General features: G+C 56.9%; 4 protein-coding genes across 17 annotated transcripts; 3 read left to right on the top strand and 1 right to left on the bottom strand.

The window, feature by feature from the left end:
• The first annotated feature begins 97 nt into the window (after window positions 1–97).
• CA11 (carbonic anhydrase 11) lies at window positions 98–5,957 on the top strand. Of its 2 annotated transcripts, XM_020888108.2 has the most exons (9): window positions 124–309; window positions 398–472; window positions 1,235–1,377; window positions 3,225–3,410; window positions 3,990–4,085; window positions 4,233–4,305; window positions 4,430–4,584; window positions 4,848–5,013; window positions 5,829–5,957. In XM_020888108.2, exons 1-9 carry the CDS (start codon window positions 243–245, stop codon window positions 5,852–5,854), a joined length of 987 nt encoding a protein of 328 aa, XP_020743767.1. In that variant the 5' UTR covers window positions 124–242; the 3' UTR covers window positions 5,855–5,957. The 2 variants fall into 2 exon arrangements, with proteins under 2 accessions (XP_070306692.1, XP_020743767.1); XM_070450591.1 differs by lacking the exon at window positions 398–472 and having other exon boundaries at window positions 98–309.
• Window positions 5,958–6,494: 537 nt separating this feature from the next.
• Window positions 6,495–12,794, top strand: DBP (D-box binding PAR bZIP transcription factor). 2 transcript variants are annotated; one of them, XM_020888130.2, is made up of 4 exons: window positions 6,495–7,107; window positions 7,995–8,405; window positions 9,931–10,142; window positions 12,312–12,794. In XM_020888130.2, exons 1-4 carry the CDS (start codon window positions 6,969–6,971, stop codon window positions 12,525–12,527), a joined length of 978 nt encoding a protein of 325 aa, XP_020743789.2. In that variant the 5' UTR covers window positions 6,495–6,968; the 3' UTR covers window positions 12,528–12,794. The 2 variants fall into 2 exon arrangements, with proteins under 2 accessions (XP_020743789.2, XP_070306693.1); XM_070450592.1 differs by lacking the exon at window positions 6,495–7,107 and adding an exon at window positions 7,123–7,555.
• A 166-nt stretch (window positions 12,795–12,960) lies between these two features.
• SPHK2 (sphingosine kinase 2) lies at window positions 12,961–20,952 on the bottom strand. 12 transcript variants are annotated; one of them, XM_070450582.1, is made up of 8 exons: window positions 20,738–20,952; window positions 19,601–19,753; window positions 18,151–18,362; window positions 16,392–16,860; window positions 15,452–15,601; window positions 15,240–15,334; window positions 15,034–15,149; window positions 12,961–14,642 (listed from the first exon to the last, which is right to left on the bottom strand). In XM_070450582.1, exons 3-8 carry the CDS (start codon window positions 18,160–18,162, stop codon window positions 13,550–13,552), a joined length of 1,935 nt encoding a protein of 644 aa, XP_070306683.1. In that variant the 5' UTR covers window positions 18,163–18,362; window positions 19,601–19,753; window positions 20,738–20,952; the 3' UTR covers window positions 12,961–13,549. The 12 variants fall into 12 exon arrangements, with proteins under 12 accessions (XP_070306683.1, XP_070306689.1, XP_070306688.1 ...); XM_070450588.1 differs by having other exon boundaries at window positions 17,960–18,362; XM_070450587.1 differs by having other exon boundaries at window positions 17,668–18,362.
• Window positions 20,953–21,049: 97 nt separating this feature from the next.
• RPL18 (ribosomal protein L18) lies at window positions 21,050–24,960 on the top strand. Its single transcript, XM_070450594.1, has 7 exons — window positions 21,050–21,154; window positions 22,397–22,483; window positions 22,840–22,947; window positions 23,484–23,582; window positions 24,069–24,192; window positions 24,346–24,415; window positions 24,843–24,960. Exons 1-7 carry the CDS (start codon window positions 21,152–21,154, stop codon window positions 24,916–24,918), a joined length of 567 nt encoding a protein of 188 aa, XP_070306695.1. The 5' UTR covers window positions 21,050–21,151; the 3' UTR covers window positions 24,919–24,960.
• The last annotated feature ends 1,547 nt before the right edge of the window (window positions 24,961–26,507 follow it).

A 26,507-nucleotide genomic window follows, 5' to 3' on the forward strand; every position in this document is an offset into this window, starting at 1 on the left:
AAGCCTGGAGGGTTCGGGAAAAGCGGAGAGAAAGGGGTGGCAAAGCGAGGGAGGAGAGGAGAGAGGGGAGGGGTGGGGGTCTCAGTCCCCCACTGCCACAGTAACTGGGGAACTGGGACTCCCTGTAGGGAGGAGCAGAAGGCTGGAAGTCCTGGGAGGGGTTAGGGTTCCACAAAGAGGGGGAGAAGCTGAGAGAGGGCCGGCGGGACATTGGGAAGGGGTCACCCCGAGGCCTCTTGGGGATGGGGGCTGCAGCTCGTCTGAGCGCCCCTCGGGCGCTGGTACTCTGGGCCGCACTGGGAGCGGCAGGTAAGGCCTGGGGGGTTGGGGCAGGAGCCCCTGAGGGAGGGGTGGGGTGGGGCGCCAAGGAGAGGGGTGCAGGCTGCTCTCTCCCCAGCGCACATCGGACCCGCACTTGACCCAGAGGACTGGTGGAGCTACAAGGATAATCTCCAGGGAAACTTCGTGCCAGGTGCAGCCAGGGCGGGGACTCTGGAGTCTGGGCTGCCGGGCGCTTTCTTCCTGAGACCCAGAAGTCCTCTCCTTCCTGCCCGCCCTCCCCACGCCCCAGACCCGAGGGTCCCGGCCCCTTCCTCCCTCCTCAGGAGGCCCAGCTTCTGAACCCGAGTGGCTCAGCATGGGACATTATACATGCGCATTTCAAGTAGTGAGTGGGAGTGACTGGAAGGTAACAGTGTGGGGGTGGAAGAGTGTGTGTGTGTGTTTCCTGGGAAAGAGGCAGGTAGGTCCTGGCTCTTGCTGAGAACCAGAGATTCAGTGGCCCCGTTCCCCCGCCTCCTCCTGCCCTCTCTTGCAACTCCTTCCTACTTCATTCATTATCCGGCTGTGGGACAAGGAGACTGAAAGAACTACAACTCCCATGACCTCCGGGGCAGGCCGGCAGCGAATGGGCTGTTTGGCAGTCCCGGGGCCTGGTGGGAGTTGTAGTTTCTTCCCCCAATGACAATTTAAGATAGGTTTGATCAAAGAGACTTGGAGGTGTTGGGGGTTGGGGGTGGGGGGGGGTCCCTAGGAAACGCCTCCAAGATTCTTCTAGGACCCCAGGATTCTGGATCCCAGCCCCCTCCTCCCTCAGAGCCAGGAGTCCAGATTCCCAGCCCTTCCTCTCCTGGGATCTGGGAATCCAGACAACAGCCTTCGTGGCGGGCCCCAGTCTAGAGATCCAGTCCTTATTTCTGACTTCTTTTTCTCCCTATCCCACCTCGGCTCCCAGGACCTCCCTTCTGGGGCCTGGTGAACGCAGCCTGGAGCCTCTGTGCCGTGGGGAAGCGTCAGAGCCCCGTGGATGTGGAGCTGAAGAGGGTCCTCTATGACCCCTTTCTGCCCCCGCTGAGACTCAGCACCGGGGGAGAAAAGGTAAGGGACCTGGTGGGTGGGGTTACCGAATCTACTGGGGCGGGGCCTGAATGGGGATCGGGGGTGGAGCTTTGAGTTGGGAGGCTAGCCTTGGGGGAGGAGGTCTACTCTCTCCGTAGAGAGGAGGCTAGTTACTTTCGCAAATGATCACCGATTCTTCCTTCCGCAAACATGGCTCCTAGTCTTCCCCTCTCTTAGAAGCAATGGTAAAACAGATCGTCTCCTGGGTCAGGCACTGTTTTCAAACTTGATGAATCCTCTAATCTTCACAGCACCACGAAATAGGTGCTATTATTATCTTTATTTTATGGATACAGAAACTGAGGCACAGAGAGGTTAAGTTAGCTACCTGAGGTCACACAGCCAGAGAGTGCCAGGGCTGGGATTCAGACCTCGGCAACGTAGTTCCAGAATCCACGCTCTTGCCCGCGTTGCAATATTATTTCTTAGAAGAGCTGGCACTCCCTGGTCACCCAGCCAAAAGTCTCAGAGCTTCCCCATCCCATTTCCTCCCTCACTTCCGTTTCCCCCCTCACTTCCGTTTCCCATCCGTTCCCTTTCTAGTTTTCCTGCTAAATAGCATTCACTTCTTGTCCCTCCACTGGTCCCACCATCATCTTGCATTGGGACTGATGCTATAGCATCTTTGCTGGCTTGCTTCTCTGCCTCCTGCAACCCATTCTCCATCCCACAGATAGAGAGATGTTTACAAACATAAACTGGATCATACCACTCTCTCCTACTCAAAATCTTTCTGTTAGGATAAGTAATGACAGCATACATTTACACAGCACTTAGCCTGTGCCCGGTACTGTGCCAAATGTGTTATATCTATTCAATTATTTAAATTAAAAACACAAAATACCCTATCATTGCCCATAAGGCTCTGCACCACCCAGCTCCCATCACCACACTCTCCTTTGCTTACTGGGCTCTGGTCCCAGGCTTCTTCACTGTTATTAAAATAGGCCACCTCAGGGCCTTTGCACAGACTGTTCCCCCTTCTGGAATACCCTTCTCCTCACTCCTCGCAAATAACCCCTCCTTATCTTTCAGGTCACCATTCAAATGTCACTTCCTCTTGGAAGCCATTCCTGACACCCCACCCCTACTCCATTCTCTGGGTTTCCTTTTATTTTTTGGCCGTGCTGCTTGCAAATTCTTAGTTCCCCAACCAGGGACTGACACCCAGGCCCCGGCAGTGGGAGCACAGAAGTCCTAACCACTGGACCACCAGAGAATTCCCTCGGTTTTCCACTTATTAGAACTCCCAATGCTCCTCAGTGTGGGCATAGGATGTAATTAATTAAGCATTTACTTATATGATTCAGTATTTATTGTTTCTCCTTCATTCGAACAGAAGCTCCATGAGCTCCAGAGTTTTTGTTTACTTGCTCATGGCTCTCTCCCCCTGGCATCCATGGCACACAGTAGCAGCTCAATAAATACTTGTTAATTAAATTCACCACTACTGAGCATCTACCAAGGATCAGCCCAGAGCCTTGAAAGACATTAGTGTTCAAACTATTCAGTTCCGTTCAGTCGCTCAGTCGTGTCCGACTCTTTGTGGCCCCATGGACTGCAGCACACCAGGCCTCCCTGTCCATCACCAACTCCCGGAGTTTACCCAAACTCATGTCCATTGAGTCGGTGATGCCATCCAACCATCTCATCCTCTGTCGTCCCCTTCTCCTCCCGCCTTCAATCTTTCCCAGCATCAAGGTCTTTTCCAATGTTCAAACTATGCCGAATGATTAAATGGATATTGGCTGTGGGAAATGTATGAATGGAAAAGAGTCGGGAAAAGATTTCTCTCATTCCCATGACCGCCTCCGCCTCCCCCACAGCTCCGCGGAACTCTGTACAACACCGGTCGCCATGTCTCCTTCCTGCCTGCGCCCCGGCCTGTGGTTAATGTGTCTGGGGGGCCCCTCCTTTATAGCCACCGACTCAGTGAACTGCGGCTGCTATTTGGAGCACGTGATGGAGCTGGCTCTGAACACCAGATCAACCATCAGGGTTTCTCTGCTGAGGTGACGGCCACTGAGCTCTGACCCCTGACCCTCGACCTTCACTCTAAGTCAACCAAATTCCTCCCACCTCCTGCATGCATGCTCAGACGCTCAACTGTCTCTTTGCAACCCCATGGACGGTAGCCCACCAGGCTCCTCTGTCCAAGGGATCCTCCCTGCAAGAATACTGGAGGGGGTTGCCATTTCCTCCTCCAGGGGATCTTCCCGACTCAGGGATTGAACCCACATCTCCTGCATTGGCAGGTGGATTCTTTACCACTGGGGTGGCCACCTGGGAAGCCCTCCTCCCACCTCACCCTCCTCTTTTTTTTCCTTTAAAATTTTTTAAAATTTATTTTTAAATTAAGGATAATTGCTTTATAGAATTTGGTTGTTTTCTGTTGAACATCAGTATGAATCAGCCATAGTCACCCTCCTTTTCATCCCTCATCCCATCTTCCTCCACGGAATCCACAGCCCACCCCCCCCACCTTGTGAGCACTAATCCTTAACCTGACTTGGAACCCCAAAGTTGCTCCCGTTGCCCATCCTGCCCTCCCCTTCTTCCAGGGGACCCCACTCTCTGTGCTTCCCTCTTAGGTGCAGCTCATCCACTTCAACCAAGAACTCTATGGGAACCTCAGCGCCGCCACCCGGGGCCCCAATGGCCTGGCCATTCTCAGCCTCTTTGTCAATGTGAGCCCAGGGAGGAAAGGAGAGTCTGGACCTGGGGTCTGAGAAGAGGGAGCTAGGAGGCCCAGTCTTTGGGGTCCTAGGGGAGGAAGGGATTGGGGAAGCTTGGGTTTCTGGGTTCCTCTCTCTTCACTGCATACCTCCACACAGGTGGCTGGCAGCTCAAACCCGTTCCTCAGCCGCCTCCTTAACCGTGACACCATCACCCGCATCTCCTATAAGAGTAAGTCCCTGGGCACTTGGGGGAGGGGGGCGGTGCGGGGGGGTGGATGGATGGGGGATGGTTTATGCACATAGGGGAGTTCTGCAGGGACATCCGTCTTCACTCTGACCTGATATTCCTGCAGATGATGCCTACTTTCTTCAAGATTTGAGCCTGGAGCTCCTGTTCCCTGAGTCCTTTGGCTTCATCACCTATCAGGGCTCTCTCAGCACCCCACCCTGCTCGGAGACTGTTACCTGGATCCTCATTGACAGGGCCCTCAATATCACCTCCCTCCAGGTGACCCTGTCAGCCCATTTCCCCCCCTCCCTGCCAGCCCCCAACCCGTTCCTTGGCCTGGGTGCCCCCTTGCCTCACCTACCCTTTTACCCTCGCTTGACAGGGAACTGGAGGGGGATTCGAGGGTCCGACAGTCCTGGGGCTGTCGGGGGCGGGGCTGAGAAAGACCCCGCCCACCCGCCTCCAGGGGCGGGGCTTCCTGCCCGCTGCTTCCAGGATTATTCATTACTCACTCCCAGTTTCCCACCCCGCTTTCGTGGCAGATGCACTCCCTGAGACTTCTGAGCCAGAATCCTCCGTCCCAGATCTTCCAGAGCCTCAGCGGTAACGGCCGGCCCCTGCAGCCCTTGGCCCACAGGGCCTTGAGGGGCAACAGGGACCCCCGGCACCCCGAGAGGCGCTGCCGAGGCCCCAACTACCGCCTGCATGGTATGATGCAGTCTGCAACCCCTTCCACGTCTTGGTCTAACCCACCTATGTGTCTCCCCTTGATGTTTCAATATGATGCAGTCCAACCCCTCCCTTGCTGCTTCTGTGTGACCCAGCCTCCTGAACTCTCCCTCGCTCTTTCTCCCTTTGTGTCAAAGTGGTACAGCCCACCTTCCTGTCATAGACCATTGCAGGTCCGTGATTTGCTATTTTTCACTCTGCCTGCAAATTGCAACTCGCAACTCGGTGTATAACCCGAGCCCCCTGGTTTCCTTATGGTACGATCCTGTACTGGTCCGTGGTTCTTATAACTAGGGCTTTCCGAAATGGTACAGCCCAGACCCTTTCCCCGGTTTTCATGAGGTACAACCCTATACTGTTCCATAATCTGGCACGTCCCTTACTGGAAAAAAAAAAAAAAAAAAAAACACAACGTGGTACACTCCCCTTTTCCCCCTACTGCCTCCTCGTGGTTCAGTCCCGTGATCTAGTCCACCTCTCTGGCTTGTCAACATGGTACAGCCCAGACCTCCCCATGAATACCTTCACGTAGTTCAGCCTAATGCTGAAACTGGATGTCCCTATTCCACCCTCCTGCTGCCCCGCTATGGTTCAGCCCAGTGCCAGGCAACCTGGCCGTTTCCCCCAGCTTGTCAACCTGGTACATTCCGATTCACCCCTTTGCAGCCTCCCTGTGGTAGAGCCCCGCGTGGCCCACACCCCCCCCCCGCCCCCTACCCGCCCCTTGCACGCCCCCTGCAAGGTCCATCCTATCTTGCCCTAAACTAACGTCCTCTACCCATGTCATCTTACAGTGGATGGTGCCCCCCATGGTCGCTGAGACTCCCCATCGAGGACTGCGCCTGCCTTTCCCAAGCCTCCCCACAAGGGGAGGGTAGTCACCCCCAAAACAAAGCTATTAAAGGGACAGAATACTTCCTGTATCTCCGTGGTCTCATTCTAGGCATGGCGGGGAAACATTTGGGTACTAAAGAATAGTAGCCTTCTTCTAGAAACCATCGCCCTCTTCCTAAACCCCACTAGTCGATTTTTTGGCTTCCGGTTTCCCGAGTTACTTGGATGTGTGGCTCCTTTAAGCAGTGCTTCTCCCCTCCCACCCAGTTACCCACCCTCCCGGGCAGGCAGCACGCGCAGAGCCATGTGCTTCCCCCTCCCGTCTGCCTCATTGGCCCGAACTGGGTCACGGTCCCGCCCCCAGAGCCATCTCCCATTGGGTAAATGTAGGTCAGGGTCCCGCCTCCCTCCAAAAGGCGAGGTAACTTCACGCTCTGAACCCCTCTCTCGCACTTCTGGGCCTTGGCGGATCCAGGGGTCCCATTGGCTGTGCGTCTAGAGGGGTCAGGACGCGATTGGCCCGCGCTTTCAGCTGGAGGGAGGCACGCGGCTGGGGTGCAAGGCCAGAGTCGGGTGGGGGCTGAGAGGAGGGGTGTGCTCTGTGGCGTCGGGTGTTTTGGTTTGGCTTTTTTTTTTTTTTTTTCCGCGAAAGAAGTTTGCTTTGGCCACGCCTCAAGGCAGCCGCCTCCCGCTGCCCTCTCCCCCGGCGGTCCGCGCACACCTCTCGGTGCAGATTGCAAAGCTCCTTCCTTGGAGAGAGCCGCCGATTTTGCAAGAGCCAGGCTCGCCCACCTTGTAGAAGGAGCGCCTTGTGTCCCCCTGAACTCTCAGTTGCAAAGAGCCGGCCGCCTGATTTGATCACCCCCTCACCCAGACTGTATGCTCTTCTGGGACCCTCTTGAGTTGCACGTTTCTGCACCAAGGACTGCAAATCCCCGTCGCTCCTAGGATTTGCAGTATTCTGGATACTGGAGGCTTGCAAGCTACGCTCGCCCGCCTCTGGGCAGACACTTGCCCGAACCATCGGAGTGTGCCGCTGACTGGCAAGCCAGCTGTTCGCCTCTCCATGAATCCGTGAGCCTGCGGGCAGGTGCCAGGCGATGGCGCGGCCTGTGAGCGACAGGACCCCGGCCCCCCTGCTGCTGGGAGGCCCGACTGGAGCCCCCCCTGGTGGGGGAGCGCTGCTTGGGCTGCGAAGCCTTCTGCAGGGGACCAGCAAGCCCAAAGAACCAACTAGCTGTGAGTTCTAGCCCCCATCTCACCCAACTCAGACACCGTAATCCCTTAGGGACTCAAGTGCGGGGAGGGGTCCCCAGCTACCTTCTAAGTGCCAAGAGTCCATCCTCTTTAAATACCCAAAGTCCAACCTTTAAATACCCAAATACTTAGGTGTTTAGACCCCTAGGTCCCAGGACCCAAAAGTACCGGCCCTCATGCCAGTCCACCCGAGGCCTCAAGATTCTAGGCCCCAGCCCCGTCTTCCTTCTGGTTCCGAGCGCCTGGACCCCTGGGGTCCAGGGAGAAGGGAGGGGGTGTGTCGAAGGCTCACACGGTTGTTACACGGGCTTGGGCGGGGCCTCCTGGGGTCACATGGCGTCTAGGGATGAGGAATGTGCCCCAGGAATAGAGCCCCTTCCTGCCCCCTTAAAGAGTGTGGAGGCGGGGAGAAGAGGGTACTGTGCGCCGGGTGTGTGTGTGGTGGGGGGGAGGGGGTTGTAGATTACAGAGTGGTCATTTTTTTCTCTCACCTGCCCAACCCTCCACCTACCTCTGTCTGAATTTCCGCTCCCCTTCCTGGGTCTCTTTCCCCATCCCTCTTTGCATCCGTGTCCTCGGCTCTTTCTGAGTCTCCGCCCCTCTCTTGGTCCACCGTCCCCGTCTCTGTTCTTGCTTTCTGGGTCTCTCTCCGTCTCTGAGCCTCTGTTTCCTCCTCTCTCTGGGTCCTTGCTCTCGTTCTCCGGTCTCTCTCCCACCTCCCTTCTGTGTACCCGCTGTCTGGATCTCTGCGGTGCGGGGATCTATCCCCTCGTTCCTCGCGTTTCTCTCCACTCGGAGTTGATTCTTTATCTCTTATCTTATCTTCCTCTTCCTCCCCACCCTGCCCTCTCTCTTTCCCTGGCCCGCAGGTCTCCTGAAGGAAAAGGAGCGCAAGGCGCCCCCGCCAGCGCCAACAGTCCCCGGGCCGGGCCTGGAGACGGCGGGCCCGGCGGATGCTTCGGCTGGGGCGGTGGTGGGCGGCGGGTCCCCTAGGGGACGCCCGGGGGCTGCGCCCGGCCCGGGTTTGTTGGCGCCGCTACTGTGGGAGCGGACACTGCCGTTCGGCGACGTGGAGTACGTGGACCTGGACGCCTTCCTGCTGGAGCACGGGCTCCCTCCCAGCCCGCCGCCCCCGGGCGGCCCGTCGCCAGCGCCCTCACCGGTGCGCACTCCCGCACCCTCCCCGGGGCCCGGCTCCTGCGGCTCGGCCTCCCCTCGCTCTTCGCCCGGGCACGCCCCCGCCCGGGCTGCCCTCGGGGCCGCCGGCGGCCACCGCGCAGGTGCGACTGCGGGGGCGAGGCAGGGCCGGTTGGGTGGGGCTTGGGCTCCAGAGGGCGGGGCTGTGCGACAAGGGTTTGGCACGGTGGTTCTGGGGCTGCTTGCCCGAAGTCCGTGACTCCTAATCGGGAGACGTCAAGAGATGTGTCCAGATTTTGTGTTCCTTAGTGGATCAGGGAACTGGGTCTCCCGGACCCCTATAGGAGATGAGGGACTTGGGACCCCAAGTTCCAGGAAGCCTGCCCAGTGGTGAGGTCGTGTGAACTTTTATGTGGGACGTGAGGACAAAGGGTCTGAATACTCGAGGAGTCGGGACTGAGATTCCAGAACACCGGAGTTATTTACCGGAGTTTATTCTGGACTGCGCCCCAAAATCTGGGCCCGGAATCGGTGCAACTGGGGTAGGGCCGGAACTCCTAGGCCCTTTGCGAGAAAGACAAGGGCTGGGCACAGACCTGTTTCTCCAGGACAAAAGGGACTGGCGGCCCTGCTTTCTCGGTCCCCCTAGTGGAGAGAGGCGGGCACCCCGGATCCCGGGAGTCCTTCAGAAGGGATCGTCGTCCTAGGTCTTTCATTGACTGGGGCAAGGACTGAGCTTTCTATATTCCTGCAAGGGGTGCCCTGGGGTCCCAGAATCGTGCTTATCCCAGTGGCGAGAATGTCTGGGACCTGAGAACTTAGAGGGGGGCCGTCCTCGAGTGTTCCGTGAGAGCAGAGGGGCCTTGAGGTTGAGAGCTGAGACCCCAGAAAGCAAGAGGAAAGGTGGGCACCCTGGGGTTGCCAGGGTCGGACAGCAGGTCGGGGATTCCCGGACACACCTGATCCTGGTCCCGACCTCCCTGCAGGACTAAAGCCCTCCCCTTCCCAGCCGCACATTCCCGCGCCACGTGAGTCCTCCTCCCTGCTCCGTGCTTCGCGCACGCGCGATCACGAGAGAGGGGGCGGGACTGGAGAAACGTGAGGGCGCCTGTGGCGGCAGCGCTGGGGGGGGGTGGGAGGGCGGGAAGCAGGCGCCAGCACGTGACTCGGCCCTGAACCTGTGTCCTCAGTTGGCCCCGACTGGCGCTCTCTTAAAGATACAGGCAGTCTTTACGCTTGAACCAACCTCATTATGCTTCCTCACTCTTCGGACTTAATAACTCTTAAGAAGCTAACTTGAAGTGTCATCAGGACACTTTTCCTTGGGATCTAGGCTTTGGTCGGGGATTCAGTTAAGAAGGGTAGGACTGTAGGAAAGAAGCTAACTCTAAAGTCCTGAGGTTTTTAGAAGCAATGATCCAGGTTCTTGTGCTACTTAGGGCAAGTCACATAGCATTGGGCCTTGGTTTTCCTGTGTAGCAAGTGGGAGTTGGTTTCATGACTGCTAAGCATCTTTGTGGCTTAGGGAACCTTCATATTTTATATTAGGGAGGTTAATCCCTGGTGGGCTTTATGTTTGACCCCATAAAGGACCTTCCTTGGTAGCCTTTGGGGAACCCCTTTCCCCAAATAATTACGCCCTCAGGTGGTACATTCTATTTCCCCAAGGTCTGACCTCTCGGGACACACCCAGCCCTGTGGACCCAGATACGGTGGAGGTGCTTATGACCTTTGAGCCTGACCCAGCAGATTTAGCCCTGTCCAGCATTCCCGGCCATGAGACCTTTGACCCTCGGAGACACCGCTTCTCCGAAGAGGAACTCAAGCCCCAGCCAATCATGAAGAAGGCGCGGAAGATCCAGGTGCCAGAGGAGCAGAAGGTGAGTGTTGCTGGGTGTGGGACACAGGCTTGTGCATGCTGGCCCCACAGCCTGGGATGGCCCTCTTTTCACTGTCAGACCTGGGTTTCTCACCAGTATAGCACTCACGTTTTCAAACCTACAGCCAAGGACCATGGGCAGCTGCACGGGGCCGGGGGGGGGTGGGGGGGGGTGGGGGGGGGGAGGAAGAGGTTTGGGCTCGAGATTTGTGAAAAGGGAATCACTGTGGGACTCAGACTCAGCCAGCCCTGCTGGGACTGGTTTTACAGGCTTGGAGTTTCTCCTATCAATTGGACCCAACACCCTCACTGTGGCAGGCTTCAGAGCCTACTAGTCACTATACTTGCTCAGGATCGCATCCCTTCGGAATGGGGTATCAGCTTGTTTCTTCTGAGCAGCCAGCTTGGCTGGGGTTGGTCTGCTTTGGGGCATCCTTCAGGGCAACAGGGCTTCCCTGGTGACTCAGTAAAGAACCCGCCTGCAATGTAGGAAACCTGGGTTTGATCGCTGGGTTGGGAATATTCCCCTGGAGAAGGGAATGGCTACCCACTCCAGTATTCTTGCCTGGCAAATTCCATGGACAGAGGAGCCTACCTAGCTACAGTCCACAGGGTCGCAAAGTGTCGGACACAAGTGAGCGACTTTCACTTTTTCAAGGCAATTGCATCTGCCTAGGATGAAGACTTTGCCAGCCCCTCTAGGCCTTGTTTTCTGGGATCACTGGTGAGAGGCCTCAGGTTCTCATTTGCAGCCAGGGCCACATTCCAATTTGAGGTATTTGGGGCAGTAACTGCATCTTTCTAGCACTCTGTCTTTTCGAGGCCTGGGGTCTTCCCTAAAAAGGGGTGCCTGGGCCTGGTCTCACAAGACTTTGCCATGTTCTTGTGTAAGACATAACTACTTGAACCAGTGAGTGAGTACATGCTAAGTCACTTCAGTCATGTCTAACTCTTTGCGACCTCATGGACTGTAGCCCTCCAGGCTCTTCTGTCCATGGGATTCTCCAGGCAAGAATACTGGAGTGGGTTGCCATGCCCTCCTTCAGGGGATCTTCCTGACCCAGGGGTCGAACCCACATCTCTTGTGTCTCCTGCATTGGCAAACCGGTTCTTTACCACTAGCGCCACCAGGGAAGCCCAGTGAGTACTGGCCTGTAAACCAAATCTAGCCCAATGGTTTCTCCTGCCACAGGGCTCTGTTGTCAGGGACTGGATTTGCTCTAGCAACCAGGCACTAGCCTTTAATGGAATGAGTTGCAGGGGCATCTTTCAGAGCTCTGGGTGGTCCTTGTTACTAAGGGGTGGTCCTCCCTCACAGCCAAATTCAAGGACTGGAGAACTCTAAACATGATGGTGTGGGAAGGTGTCGGGACAGACCCTTTTGCAACCAGGGCCTGTTGGGAGGAGGCAACTCCCTGGCCTCTATGCAAAGTCACTGGGTCAGAGGGACCTTCCCTGGCAGTCCAGTGGTTAAGACTCCGAGCTCCCAACACAGAGGGCACAGTTTTGGTTCCTGGTTGGGGAACTGAGATCCTGCATGCTGCACTGTGTGGCCAAAAACAAGACAGTAATCCAGCCAACGCATCAGAGCCTGGCTGTGGTCACTGGGACCACTCATACCTCACTTTTGTTTGCTGAGGAGGGATAAGGTCGCCTTGGCAACCAGGTCAGAAGGGCCCAGCTCTGAGAGGTGTTTATGGGACACCAAACCCCATCACTAGGCAGCCCAGCAACCAGGATCTGAAAAGGTGATGTATAGGGCTTTTCACTAGGAGACGCCCTCAGGCCCTGAAGGCCTTGTTGCTAGGGAACTGGTATCCTTAGCAAACCAGGGAGCTAACTGCAGGCCTTTTGTCAAGTGAGAAGAGCTTGGGTCTGCTTTGCACAGTGGAGACTATAAAGCTCAGTTGCTTAAGGTAGGAGGCTATCTCCTGCCTTCACTGTTGCTATGGGCCCACTTTCCTTAGCAACCAGGGCCCTAGAAGGCCAGACCTTTGGGTACCCATCCACTGGAGACCTGGTACCCCACTGCTGCGCCAGAAGCAGCCCCCGGGGTGGCGGGGGCTCTCCTAGCTGTAGTCTGGTCCCAGAAGGCATAAGCAAAGCTGTTGCTCCCTTCTCTCGATGGGGCTGGGCCCCTCTGGACCTCGGTGCTTTCCCGCCCACCCAGGACGAGAAATACTGGAGCCGACGGTACAAGAATAACGAGGCAGCCAAGCGGTCCCGCGACGCCCGGAGGCTCAAGGAGAACCAGATATCGGTGCGGGCGGCCTTCCTGGAGAAGGAGAACGCCCTGCTGCGGCAGGAGGTGGTGGCCGTGCGCCAGGAGCTGTCGCACTACCGCGCTGTGCTGTCCCGATACCAGGCCCAGCACGGAGCCCTGTGAGGCCGCCCCCACCCCCACCCCAGGCGGAGCTCTCCTCCGCCTCGCTCAGACTTGTGCCCTGACACCCTCTTCCCTTCCCTGCCCTGTGGCCCACGGGCCGGCCAGCTGGGTGCCCCAGGGACATGATGATGCAGATAAATACATTTATATTTTTAAGAAAAAGCGAGCCTCCCCGCTCCCTCACGGGGGCGGGGAGGGTCCTCAGTGTGTCCCCCATCCTCCCATCGCCTCCGTTAACACGATCCTGAATAAATCTTGAGAACCCGAGCCAGCTGTCGTGGGGGAGGAGGCAGCTCCCTGGCCCTAGTTAAAGGCCAGCGGGTTCAGCTGGCCGCAGCCCATGGGCAGGTCTGGGCTTCGGTCCGTAAAAGGCAGGAGTGCCCAGAGTCCGATCCCTCCCACAGGCTGCCGGATGGAGGAAGGGGCGAGGACCTGAGAGGAATGAAGCCACTGCCTTTATTGCATAGACCTTTTCAATTGCTTTGAAGATTGGGGCAGGGGGAACGCACAGAAGACAGGATACGAACTTCCCCACCCAGGGGTAGAGGAACATTAGTGCAAATCGGAGCGCCGGCCCGGGGGAACCTGCCCCTCCCGGGCTGATTGGCCAGCTTGGTGGAGGCACCGGAGAAGACAGGGCCAATTAGCTAAGGCCTCCCCGGCCCGTACATTCCAGGTCGCGTCACTGGACGACGCGTTAAGACAGGCCCCGCCCTCAGCCGACCTGGCTTTCTACGAGCCGGGCGCGAGGACCTAGAGTGTACCCCGCCCTCATTGATCAGGCACTACCCTTGGAGCGACCCCATTTCTCCGTGACCCTGCCGACCCCAAGCCCCTGGAGTTCGGGACATCTTCCGGCATCACCTCTGGTCCCCTAGGGTAGGGCGCAATCCCGAGACGCGGCTGGGACCGGTGTGCGGCTTCCGCGCGAACTCCAGCAGCCTCGCCGTGCCCCCTAGCTCGGGCTCCGCCCCTTTGGGAATGTAAGCCCCGCCCTTGGCGGGCTCCAAACTTGGTCGGGTTTAGGCTTCCCGCCTAGGGCAGCCTGGAGGACCCGTGAGCAATGTACCAAGGCCAGGATGCACCTGCGCCTGCAATGGCCCGTACTCCACCTGCTCCCCGTCCACCGTGAGCACTCCGCGAGGCGTGAGTGGCTCGAGGCGGAAGGCACGAGCCGCGGCGTAGCCCAGGTGCGGACAGCCCAGGCTGAAGTGGTTACCACGCTCCATAGCCAGAAACAGGCGCAGTAGCGCCGCCCGCGAGATGCCGCTACGCACCCAGCACAGGTGCACCAGGCCGTCGTCAAAGCGCGCGTGGGGGGCCGCCACGAGGTCAGCCCCCAGGTGGCTGGGTAAGATGGCCAAAATAAGCACAAAGTCTCCCTCCATTGTCACCCAGTCTGGGGGTAGCGGAGTGCCTAGAGGAGGGAGCAGGTGGTCAGGTGGTCCCCCAGCAGAGGTGGCTACCGGGGCGCCAGGGGTGGGAGGTGGGAGCCCAGAGGACGCTGCCATTTCTGAGGGCCCCTCGCTGATGGGTGAGAGCTGAGCTGCCTTGGGGGTCCCCGGGGGCGAGGGCAGCAGTGGGTCCGGGGACAGTGGAGCATCCCCAGCCCCACCCCAGTCCCCAGCCAGCTCTGGGCCCCCACCGTTGAGGGACAGGATGGGCAGGGGTTCAGGTGAGCCAGGGGAGGTCAGGGCAGGCTGGGGCAGGGGCAGGGGCAGGTCTGACACTGAGCGATGCAGGGGTGAGTGGGCCCCGGCTGGGGCTGGGGCCGGGGCCAGGGTCAATTCTGACTTGGCCCTTGGCAGGCCATGGGCAGGGTTAGGCGAGGCAGGTTCCACGGTGGCAGGGAGGTAGGAGAAGCGGCCACGGTAGGTGTGCAGCGTGGCAAGGCCCAGGACTGTGCCCAGGGTGAAGCGAGCACTGCCCAGGGCCCTGAAGCGCTCGCTCTGGATGTCCACGTCTGACACGAAGCCCCAGGCCACAGATAGGAAAGAGAAACAGCGGGAGCCGGAGGCCAGAGTCACGGAGAGCAGGTCCAGAGGGTGGCTGCCACCCCGGCAGAGCAGTAAGGAGCAGTTGAGTAGCAGGTCAATGCCCAGGGCCGGCTCAAATCTTCACAATCAGACATGGACAGACACAGCAGGAAAGAGTAAACAGGGCTGGTGAGACACTCCGTTCCGGGCCAGGTGGGAGGGGTGTGGACAGGACACAGAGGGACAGGGAAGCAGACGGGGGGGGGGGGGGGGGGGGGGGGGCGGGGCCAGGTCTTGGCCCACCCACAGCCATCTGGCTACCTCCAGGCGGGCTCTTCTTACTGAGCCAGGTTCCCTGTCAGGTCTTTCACTGCAGAAGCATTCATTGAGTGCCTCTTGTGTGCCAGGCACAGTTCTAGGCACTAGGGAGACCGCTTGGAACAAGGCAGGTAAAAATGCTGAGGGAGTGGGGGAGGGCTGCGTAGCAGATGGACTAGGCCCCTTATCCCAGGAGGGCTCCTCCCACCTACCCCCCGTGCTGGTTCACAGCTCCTGCTAACGCGTTGCCCGAGCCACAGGGGAGAATGCCCACGGGGGTCTTCACAGCCTCTTCCCAGTCGGGGCGTTGTAGGAGTCCATTCAGTACCTGGAGGGTGGGAGACCGGACACCTGGGTGTTGGTCCTGGCCCCGCGGTGCCCCCGGGCACAGGCTTGAGGAAGGGTGGTCCTGCCCTACCTCATACAGCACCCCATCTCCCGAGACCGTGATGATGCCGTCCCACTCGCTCAGGTTCAGCCCCTGGACCAGCTCACGGGCATGGTTCTGTCGTTCTAACATGGGGAACCAGAAGTGAGGCAGGCTCTTCCACGCCTCCAAACCCACCACCCGCCCCCGGACTCTGGAGCTCTAGCCCCCAGCTCCCACCTCCCTCCTAACACCGACCTTACCTGTCTGGATCAGGTTGAAGGACAGCCCCGCTTCGGAGATCATGGGCAGCACATGGTTCTTACACCACTGCCAGGCCAGGCCCCGCCCCCCAAAGGGATTGACCAATAGGAGCAAACGGGGCGGCCTCGGCAGGAGGTCGGGGGTAATGTCTGCAGAGAGAAGGGAAGGAGTCTACAGAGGTCAGGGACCCAGGCCCCTCACTTCAGAAACAGGAACTGCAAATAGCCCCAAAGGAGCTGGTGGAGGGCTGGCGTCAAAACCTGGAAGTCCAGCTTTTTCCTCCCAGGCCTCACCAGCTCAGGCCCAGGTGTACAGCCCCGTACACCCACCGCCCCCAGGTGAGGAGACAAAGGCAGTGCTGGGGAGTCTAATCCCCGTGCCCTGTGGACTCCAGGGAGGAAGGAGGAAAGCTGTGGTTTCCACCTTCCACACCCCCAAACACCTGGGCCCCGGGTCAGGTTACTCCACTGTGGGAAGCAGTCAGGACCAAGGAAAACCCACCACCTGGGGACCACAGAACCTTTACCTCCTTGTGCCATCTGAGTACCCTGGGTGGGGGTCTCTGCCCAAGAGCCTTCTTTGATTCCCCCCACCCCCCAACCAGAGCTGAATGAGATGCCATCTCCAGGCCTAGGAGCATGTCTCAGTTGGCTGCTCTCACCAGCCCAGGAGCCTCTGACTCATCTGTGGTCAGGACCCAAGGAAAGGGAAGGGAACAGAGACTGAAATCTTGCAAAAGCAGCAAACATGACTCCTCTGCCTGTGATTTTGTTCCTTCTATAGCCCATCCCTGTCTGTATATCACTCTTTCAGTACGAAGCCAGAGGGACACATCACACAGACAGACACACAGAAAAGGAGACACAGAGATGCCCACAGAGGGAGATCCGCAGAGACACCGAGGTGGCCTTAGGACAGAGAGGCTGCCCAGTGCCTCACCCCCGTCCCCAGGCAGTGGCAGTCCACGGAGCAGACACGTGAGGGCCGTGGCCCAGCGCTGGGCCTCAGCGCGGTTCTCCTCGTAGGTGGCTGCCCCGTCGGCCCGGAAGGTGCGTGCAGCTCTGCGCCGGCCCCCACGCCGGCCCCTGGGGTAGGTGTAGACGCAGAAGTAGGCTGCTGAGTCCAGGGGGCTTCGGCTCCGCAGGGTACAGCAGCCTGAGACCTCGGTCAGCAGGACTAGGCCACCCCGGGGCCGGGCCTCGGGCTTTGGGCGCAACCGCTGTATGTGGAGGGCTTGTGGTGTGAGAGTGAGGGCGAAGCGTGGGCCGCGGGCTGGGTAGGAGCCAAACTCGCCATGCAGGAGTGGGGTGCTGGGGGTCAGTGGCGGTGGGGGGGCCATGGCCTTGACCCTGTCCAGGGCGCTTCTAGGCCGGTAGCCCCAGCTCCAGGTCAGCTCCTGCTCTGGCCTCTGTGGGGGAGGAAGGAGGGCAGGAGTCAGAGTCCAGGAGCCCCATGGTGGGCAGAGGGGAGCACGGGCAGGGCCTGTGGACAGGAGGAGACAGCGAGGCGAGGGGTGCCAACAGGCGAGATGGAAGCACCAGAGGGAGACAGGCCCAGACACCGTGTGGGAAGACCCTGAGGACACAGGGCAGAGGTCAGGTGGACAAGAAGGCCAGCATCCTGGAGGGTCCACACCCAGGCATGCAAAGATTCATTCCTTTATTCCCCCAATAATTATTCAATACTATGTGCCAATGGGGCTTCCCTGGTGGCTCAGTGGTAAAGGGTCCGCCTGTCATACAGGAGATGCAAGGGCTGTGGGTTCGATTCCTGGATTGGGAAGATCCCGAGTAGGAAATGGCAACCCACTCCAGTATTCTTGCCTGGAAAATTCCACAGAGAAGCCTAGCGGGCTACAGTCCATGGGGTCACAGAGAGTCAGACACGACTGAGCTACTGAGCAAACATACACATGCACACACTCAGACACAGAGAAAAAGGTCTGAGACCAGAGAAACACTGAGAGGACACAAACAGCTTCAGTGAGATCAAACCTAATACAATGAAAGATATTTAGATAGCAAGGAAGAGTGTAGGGGCTCCAGGGGTGCACCAAGAATCAGAAAGACACAGAAGAGGCAGGAGATAGGGGATGCAGTATCTGGAAAGACTGAGAAAGGGGTGTGACATGGAGGGATTAAGGGGTTGGATAGGGAGAGCCACATGTGGGAACCTGCAAGGGACAGAGGCCAAGAGGTGAACCTCAAGCACTGACCTGGGTATCTGGCTGCCTGCTCTCCAGGGAGAGGCTGGGAGCTGGGCCTGAGATCCCCTCCCCCTGCCCTCTGCCCAGTTTCTGCCTCCTCCTTCCTGCTCACCTTTGTTCCCCCTGCCCCGCCCACCCGGTCACCTATCAGTTCTGCCCCTCACCTACCCCAGGCCCAGAACTGCGCCAGAAACACCCCCATCTGTGGACTCACTCTTAGGAGCGACCTCTGTCTCCTACCCAGGGGGGTTCTTCAAGATTCACCCATAAACTTGCACTGACCGCGCCCCCCTCCCCTTACCTTAAATCCGCTTGCATGGAGCCCTAGATCTCCCCCAGTCCTTGGCCTGCGATTCTATCCCTAGGTCCCCAGGCTGCTGGCCTGGTCTTCATCCACAGGTTCCCCCCAATAAATAAGCCTAAGTCTCTGTCTCTGGTTCCCCGGGTTCCAGGCCTTCATCCCCACCCCATTTCCAGAACCTGGTTCCAGACCTGAGTTTTCATTCCTGGATCTCTCAGTCCTGGTTCTGGTTCTCCATCTCCACCCCACACCACTAGTACCCCAGTCTCGGGCCTACGTATACGTTCCTCTTGGTCCCTGAGTCCTCCTGACTTGGGTCCATGTCCCGGCCCCGGGCCCTCCTCACACGCCGGGTCCTCCTTCACACAGCTCCTCTAGTCATCATCAACTGTCCGCACCAGACCTAGGGGGGGGGGGGGGAGGGTGTGCATCCGCTCAGCCAATGGCCGCGCGGCCGGCCTGAATTGCACCAATGAGAGCGTGTGGGGGCGTGACCAGTCGACTCGCGAGCTTTGCTCAGGGACCTGCCGTGCGGAAGCGCTGGAGAACTAGGCGGGGTATCGCCTTTCGCGAGATCAGCCGCCATTATAGGTGAGGGCACAGGCGCAGCAGAGGTGGCTACACGGTCCTATGGCCACCGCCCCTGTCGCCATCTTTACTGAGGGCACGTGGGCCTGTCCCATCCTTTGAGTTTATAAAAGAGAAGGGGGCGTGGGGGAGGAGGTCTTTAACTGCAGATAGAGAATGATCTTAACACATCTAACAAAGAGCAGAGTTATGCAAAAACAGTGAAAGAGAAGCAGAGGCAGAGGCAGTAATACACTTAGACATAAAGCAGAAAACAGATAAACAAACAAAGACAACAGAATTAAGAATGTGCAAGGTAAGGACATAAGAAAACCCAGAATATGATGGACACATAGAGAGATGGGGACAGCCACTTTTGGAATGAAAACCAGGAAGGAGAGGCTCATTAATTCACAAACTGTTTACCTTGGGCAAAAACTGGAATGGGGACATCATGGCATAAATATTTGCCCAGTGAAACGGCAAGACAGAAACAGAGGAAAGAGAATGGGAGAGACAGTATCTGAGAGATATATCTCTCGGTCAAGGGTGAGGAACAGAGAGAATGTTGGAGGCTGAGAGGAACTGAGACCAAGAGACAGAAACCAAAGATGATGACAAAGAGACATAGAGAGGCAAAGACACAGGGAAACAGAAAGAAATAAGAATAATATCAGGTGACCTAGAAACAGAATTGTAGAAAGAAAGACACATGCTGAAGGAGATAGGGACTGAGCTTGCTGCTGCTACTAAGTCACTTCAGTCGTGTCTGACTCTTGTACCACAAAGAGATAAATGGAGGATGAAGCTCATTTATTGCAAAACAGTGTACCTAGTGTTCAACTGAGAATAGCAACAGCACCAGATAACATGTGCCAAAGAATGACCCTGAGAGAGAGACAGACACCCAGTAAGATGGAGAGACCGAGAAACACAGTGTGTGCTTAGAGCTCCAGGGAAAAGAGAGATACAGTGATCAAAGAGACTGAGACTCAAAGACCAAGACACAGGGACAAGGAGGAGAAGAAAACTGTCCCATGGTATGGTTATCTTCACTTTCACATAGATCCTTACCTGATCCTGCCGCTCCTCTGCTTCAAGGTGTCCATTCACCTGCTGGTCCTCCGCTGTTAGCACATCAGCCAGACACTGGGCCTGGTTCGGAGGCCATGGGTGGGTGGTATGGGCAAGGAGTCAGGGCTCATGGTGTAGGTTTGGTCTGTGGCTCTGTGAAGAGGTAAGTAGGAGCCTGAAGGACAGAGTATAGGAATACTGCGGGTCCTAGAGGCAGAGATTCCACAAGGAAGACGCTTTATCACTGCCCCAACCAGTCCATCTGGTCCCATCCAGTAAAGTCAGTAACAAGAATAGATACTCATTTTTAGCAAGCACTTATTATGAACCAAACATAGTCCTGAGCTTTAAACTAATTTTTAAGCTAAATGCTCCAAAACACTCTATGTGCCAGTTCTACCATCATCACCCTTTTCCAGATAAAAAAGTAAGGCACGGAGAAGTTACACGACTTGCCCAAGGTCACGCCATTAGTAAGTATTAACAGCAAAGCCACGAACTGAATTAGCTTACAAATGATATCACCATCTTTCTATGTCTCTGCTCTCTTTGGATCTCCACCTTTCCTCTTTCTAGGTCTTCTCACTCTCCCGCGTCACCAATTCATCACCCTCGCTTTCTGTCCACTCCCCTTCTCAGTCTCCATTCCTCCTCCTCTCGGAATCTCTGTCTCCCTCTAAGGCTCCCCTCCCTCTCTTTCAGGAGTTTTTGGTTTTTTTTTTAACCCATCCCCTCTCTACACCCCATCCCCAAAGCCCGGGGAGGGGGGCCTCAGCTTGCCTCCTCTACGCTCCAGTACCGTGCACATCCCTCAAACTGAAACACGCTGGACCACCTGAATCTTTCTCGCTGGGAAAAGCAGCCTCCCGATGGCAGGGGCGAGTAGGGTTCAGGGAAGGGCCATCTGAGGGCAGAGGGAGAAGGTGAACCTAAAAACTGGAAATACAGGGTGCCACAAACGAGGCTGCAGCAAGATGATCTCGGGTTACATCTCAAGTAAGACTTCCTGAGCTGCAGCCGCACCTGAGAGGCGCAGCAAGCAATAAGACAGAGGAGAGCCTCCTGAGGAAACGCCCAAAGCTTGAGGTCAGAGGTTTCCTTGAGGTCCAGACTAGCCAGACAGCCCCGCCTCCTCACCTCTAATACTCGGTTCTCTGGGTCCTCCGGGAGCCACAGAGAGGCCGTCGGCGTCGGGCCAGAGCGTCACCGCGCGACACCTCTTACTAGCTCCGCGCGACATCTCTCACGCTCCGAGAGCCTTTTCTTCCGGAAGACTATCAAGAACAGGGCGTGGATAGGGCTAGAGAGGCCCCCGACGTGCGGGTCCTTCCGTCCTTGGCGCAGCCCTTGTTCCCCTTTAGATGTTTCCTCCACTCAGTTCCGGAAACGCCCACCTAGCTGGCCTTCTGGTTCACCATAGAGAAGCGTGAGTCATAGTAGAGCGCCGCGTCGCCCAAGTGATGTCAAGTAGGCGCCACACGCTGAAGGCTTTCCCCGCCCATCCGGCGTCTGCTCTCTCTTTCCGGACCTGGCTAAGGAGGAGGCGCCATCATGGTGAGCTAGCTTTGCGGCGTCCTGGGCTCGACCATCCGCTGCCATCCACTGCGGCCCCGGGCTGGGGATATTCCAAAGGGAGGCAGGGGTTCAGGGGTGTTCGAAGGAGGCGACTCCCACGGTGGGGAGCTGTTTTGGAAGCCCGAAGGCCAGGGGTGGGCTTCTTCAGTCTCCCATCCTTCCTGTACTTCTCTCTTACATAGGTCCCATCGTAGATGACCAGACTGAGGGGCAAGAAGGTTAAGTAGTATGACCAGGGTTACAGTGCCAGTAAGTGGCGGAGCCAGGATTCGGATCCAGAAGCTGGTTCCACAGCCACTCTTGCGTGTGCTGCCTGTGTATTCTGTCACTCCCCAGCCTGGAAAGTTGGGTGCTGGGGGGCGGGGGGGGAATCATCAAGTGGCTGGTGCCCGTGTTTGGGAGCCAGGCGGGCTTCCGTTCGAGATTCAATTCCCTAGCCACTGCATTCCCTGTGACCGGAAAGCATCTGTTCGTTGGAGACCCAGTAATTTTGTTTCAGAGATGTGAGTTCGGTAAGAAGTGCTCACAGAAAGTGCTCACCAAGGATCTTTGCATACCTAAATGCTGGATAAATGAGAGTTATTGACAAGTAGTTCTTTACAGTTCATGACATAGTCTAAGAAATTTGCAGGAAAGCAGGCAGAGGGTGTGATGGAAGCTGTGGGCTTCCTTCAGCTTTCTTAGCACTAGCGTGGGAAACTACCTGGTCAGGTTTTTGGAGTCAAGGAGATAATGCTTGAAAAGTCATTTTAAGGTTGGTTCTGTACAGAGTACTTGGAAAAAAATGCTCATTGCCTTTATGATAATAAAGTCAGTTCTTGGTTTAAGTGTTTCTGATAATGCTCCACGTGTTGGAACAAGTGTTGAGAGGTTAAATGATACTTACATTTTTGAAAAACATAGCTGCTAAAGAACTAAAAACTTGAGTTAATAGGGGTGCCATTAAGGTCATTGTGCTCTGAGCTGACAGCTTACTGTGTAAAATTAGCACTCTTCCTCCACCCCCCCCCCCCTTTTTAAAAAAAAAAAAAAAAAGAGTGACTTGAGGCCCAGGGAGTTTTCAGTGATTTTCCGATTGTTCTCAGTGTGGGTCTGGGATTGGTTATCTCCAGAGACTGCGCGTTTAGCTGTTTCTCAGAGGTAAGGAATAATTGAAAATGTTTATGTGAAATCTGCCAAATGAGAGTTGGGTTCATGGTCTTCCCTCCTTCACCCCTGCAGGGAGTTGACATCCGCCACAACAAGGACCGAAAGGTTCGACGCAAGGAGCCTAAGAGCCAGGACATTTACCTGAGGCTGTTGGTCAAGGTGAGGTTGGGGCCAGAGACCCCTCTTCAAGGACACCCCAGAAACAGAACTTCAGAGCCTCCATGCTGGTTTCAGTCACACGCTCCCTGCGGGGGCCTTAAGCACAGGCACGGATCTGCTGCTTTTCCAGAGCTGCTGGAGATGCCAGTGTTCTCAGTCTCTGGGCCTGTTCACAGCTCGGGGGGGTGGGGGTGGGGAGTTTCTGGGTCCCTGGCCAGGCGGGACTCTCTCCCTAGGACTCTATGGGATGGGGGAAAGCCCTCAGTCATCTCTTTGCCCCTTTGTTAGAAAGCTGGGGGAGAGGGGATAGGCTGGGCTGCCCTGGGTTCTCACTCTTCATTTTCCTTCCGCTCCAGCTGTACAGGTTCCTGGCCAGACGAACCAACTCCACCTTCAATCAGGTTGTCCTAAAGAGATTGTTCATGAGCCGCACCAACCGGCCACCGCTCTCCCTTTCCCGGATGGTGAGGAGCTGATGCTGGGGCATAGCCAACCTGGGGGAGCAACTGGGTCATGTCTGGAGCCCGACTTTGAGAGGAAGGGTGGGCTTGGAGCTCTGGTAGCAGCCTGGCCATTAGCTGGCTTCACTTCATCCAGTGGTGGGTGCAGAACTCTGACCCCTCTGATGGAAGCTGTATAGTGGGAGCATTGGACTGGCTTGGCCTCATTTTCTTTCTCACCATGTTGCGGGGTGGGGGGTGCAGTTTACAGTGTCTTTTATGAAATCTTCCTGAGGCTTGAAGTCTTAGAACAAGTCCTAGGTGTCAAAAGTTTTCTGTAGGAGAGATCTGTTTGCATTTTTTTTTGGAGGTTTCCCCAGACTGGACCTGAGATTAGGCTTGTTGTGGTAGTTAGAGAGGTGTGGCGTGGATGGGTTTAGCTCAGACAGGGCACAACTGTTGGCCCTTGGGATGCCTGAATCGGTGGGATTGGATTTAAGCACCAGAAGGGACTTGTTTAATTTGTATATCACTGACCCCCTCCCCTGCACCCATTCCAGATCCGGAAGATGAAACTTCCTGGCCGGGAAGGCAAAACAGCTGTGGTCGTGGGAACGGTAACTGACGATGTTCGTGTCCAGGAGGTGCCCAAGCTGAAGGTGCGTGGGGAGGTGTGACTCAGGAGCACGGTGTGTGGGTCACACTGAGGTCCTTGTCCTGCTGTGGTGCCGTCAGGCTCGTCTCGTCTCTGGGTGAAGCAGGCATCAAGCCTGAATTGCAGGGGGTGATGTTGATGGCGGGCATCCCTGGGCAAACCCTTTCTGGGGCCCTGCTGATTGTGCTCGCTCTGAGGCAGAATTCACATCTGGCTTTCTCTGCCATTTTATCATCTCTGGACAAAGGGACGCCTCTCTTTGTGTTTCGGTTTTCTTACCTGTGTACTGGCTTTGGTTTGCAGTGTCAAGTGGGTTTCTAGATGTAAACTGGTAAGGGTGGCTGCATTCTTATGGCTCAGACGTTTGCCTCCAGTAGTTGGTTACGAGGCAGAATAAGCAGCCAGAACCCCTGCTGGGTCTGGGCAGTGGACTGGAGGCTCCTGGGCCACCATCCGGGGGCTTTGACCACGCCCGTCCTCTGTTCCCTAGGTGTGTGCTCTGCGAGTAAGCAGCCGCGCTCGGAGTCGCATCCTCAAGGCTGGGGGCAAGATCCTCACCTTCGACCAGCTGGCCCTGGACTCCCCCAAGGGCTGCGGCACCGTCCTCCTCTCGGGTGAGTGGTGCTTCGTGGCTTGAGGGGCCGGGCCATGTGGCTCCTGGCAGCCTTTCCCTTTCTGGGTCTGGGAGGTCAGGGACAAGGACAGCCCCCACACACACACACCCCAGCCCGGATCAGCCTGAGCCGCCCCTTCCTCCCCTTCTCTAGGTCCTCGCAAGGGCCGAGAGGTGTACAGGCATTTCGGCAAGGCCCCAGGAACCCCGCATAGCCACACCAAGTGAGTATGCCCTGCACACCAGCCTTGCCGCGCTTCAGCTGTTTCTGTCAGCCTAGACTCTCCGCTTTTCCTTCAAGACTGCTTAGAGTTCTGTTCTTCGGGTATTGAGCTCCCTGCCCAGCCAGCATCACTGGTGTGGGTTCTTTGGGGCCTATCCACACCTCAGGTGGGGCCTGCATTTTGTCCAGCTCTGGGCTGCCCTGGTTGACGCCCCCAGGGCCTAGTGCAGAGCCTTCAGCCACTCCTGGCCATCTGGCCTCCTGCGCTGCCAGGCTTCCCCTCTGACCCTGCTTCAGTTGAGTGAGGCCCTCTGAGGGTGTCCCCGTGCTGCTGTGTTGGAGCAAACATCTCTTCTGAAGTCCCAGCTGGCTGGCAGCCCCCAACAGCCCCTGACTCACTCTAATGTGGGCCCCTTCTCTCCCCGCAGACCCTACGTCCGCTCCAAGGGCCGGAAGTTCGAGCGCGCCAGAGGCCGACGAGCCAGCCGTGGCTACAAAAACTAACCCGAGAGTCTACCTTGTTATTAAAAAGATTTTGGATGCTAATGGTCTTCTGTATATTATTGGGGAACGGAGTAGGGGGGAGGGAGAGGGTTGGAGCCCTCAAGGAGAACCCCGTCATTTTGGGCAGTGGGTGCCATGCCCCTCTCTTGGCCATGGTTAAAGCGTGGCTCAGATGGTAAAGAATCTGCTTACAAAGCAGGAGACCTGGGCTCGATTCCTGGGTCGATAAGATCCCCTGGAGAAGGGAATGGCTACCCACTCCAGTATGCTTGCTTGGGAAATCCCGTGGACACAGGAGCCTGGCAGGCCACAGTCCATGGGGTTGCAGAGTCAGATATGACTGAGAGACTTTCATGGTTTTTCTAGTAGTTATGTATGTGTGTAGAGTTGGACCGTGAAGGCTGAGTGCTGAAGAATAGATGCTTTTGAATTGTGCTGGAGAAGACTCTTTGAGTCTCTTTGACAGCGAGGAAATCAAACCAGTCACTCATAAAGGAAATCAATCCTGCATATTCATTTTAAGGGCTGATGTTGAAGCTCCAATACTTTGGTCACCTGATGTGAACAGCTGAGTGATTGGAAAAAACCCTGATGCTGGGAAAGATTGAAGGCAGGAAGAGAAGGGGGCGACAGGATGAGATGGTTGGATGGCATCACTGACTCAATGGACATGAGTTTGAACAAACTGGGAGGCAGTGAAGGACAGGGAAGCATGGCATACTGCGGTTCATGGGGTTGTAAGAAGTGGGACATGATTTAGTGACTCAGCGACTACCCCTCTATGCAGACCAGCCTCTGGGATGAGCCCCTTAACGTTGTGCGGTGGGGGGCAGAGTCTGCGGGGGCCTGAGTGTCCGAGGCGCTCACCCTAAGCCTGTTGGTGCCCTTGGACCCTGCTGCACCCTTGGGATCTAGCAGCCATCTAAGGCTGAAGCCCCACCTCTCTCCAGGTGTCTGGTGTTAATGACACCTGCTTCCTTTTTTAACCAACCACGCCTACTCTTAAAGGACCCGTGCTCCCCTCAGGAACTCCACATTAGGGATGGCTGGTGGGGCTTGGACCAGGAAATAGAAATGGGTTGGGACACTGTAGAGGAGAGGGTGCGTGGGAACAGGTGATGTGAGCTCCCGCCCCTGAAACCGGAGTCTGGCGGGCCGCTGGGACCTTCCCTTACTTCGGTCCCACACCCCAGATTTCCAGGGGCCTATGATGGCCCTCCCCCTGTATTTGCACAAGGGGCTGGGTTCCCCGGATCCCAGGAAGAAACCTGATGAATAAGGCAGGCCGGCCGGCCGGAAGAGCCACAGGAATAAAGGAGGTCTCCAGGCCCCTGATCTGACCTCCAGAAAGGCAAGAGGAGAAGGGGATGGAGACCTGGGAGAGATGGGTCTGGGGAGGACTGGAGGGAGAGGGACTGGCTTGGCTTTATTCCTCTTCCTTCTCTTCGCAGGGCTGGTTTGCTGTGGTCTGGCGGAGGGGAGCCGACGGTGCTGGAGAGGGGGTTCTTGTCGACAGGGGTTGGGGGTCCACCGAGCCGAGGCTGAGTCAGAATCGTCAAAGGGGCAGCTTGGGAGGGATGCAGAGTGGT

This window comes from Odocoileus virginianus, chromosome 20, assembly GCF_023699985.2.
Source record: "Odocoileus virginianus isolate 20LAN1187 ecotype Illinois chromosome 20, Ovbor_1.2, whole genome shotgun sequence".
In the NCBI taxonomy this organism is placed as follows: Eukaryota; Metazoa; Chordata; class Mammalia; order Artiodactyla; family Cervidae; genus Odocoileus; species Odocoileus virginianus.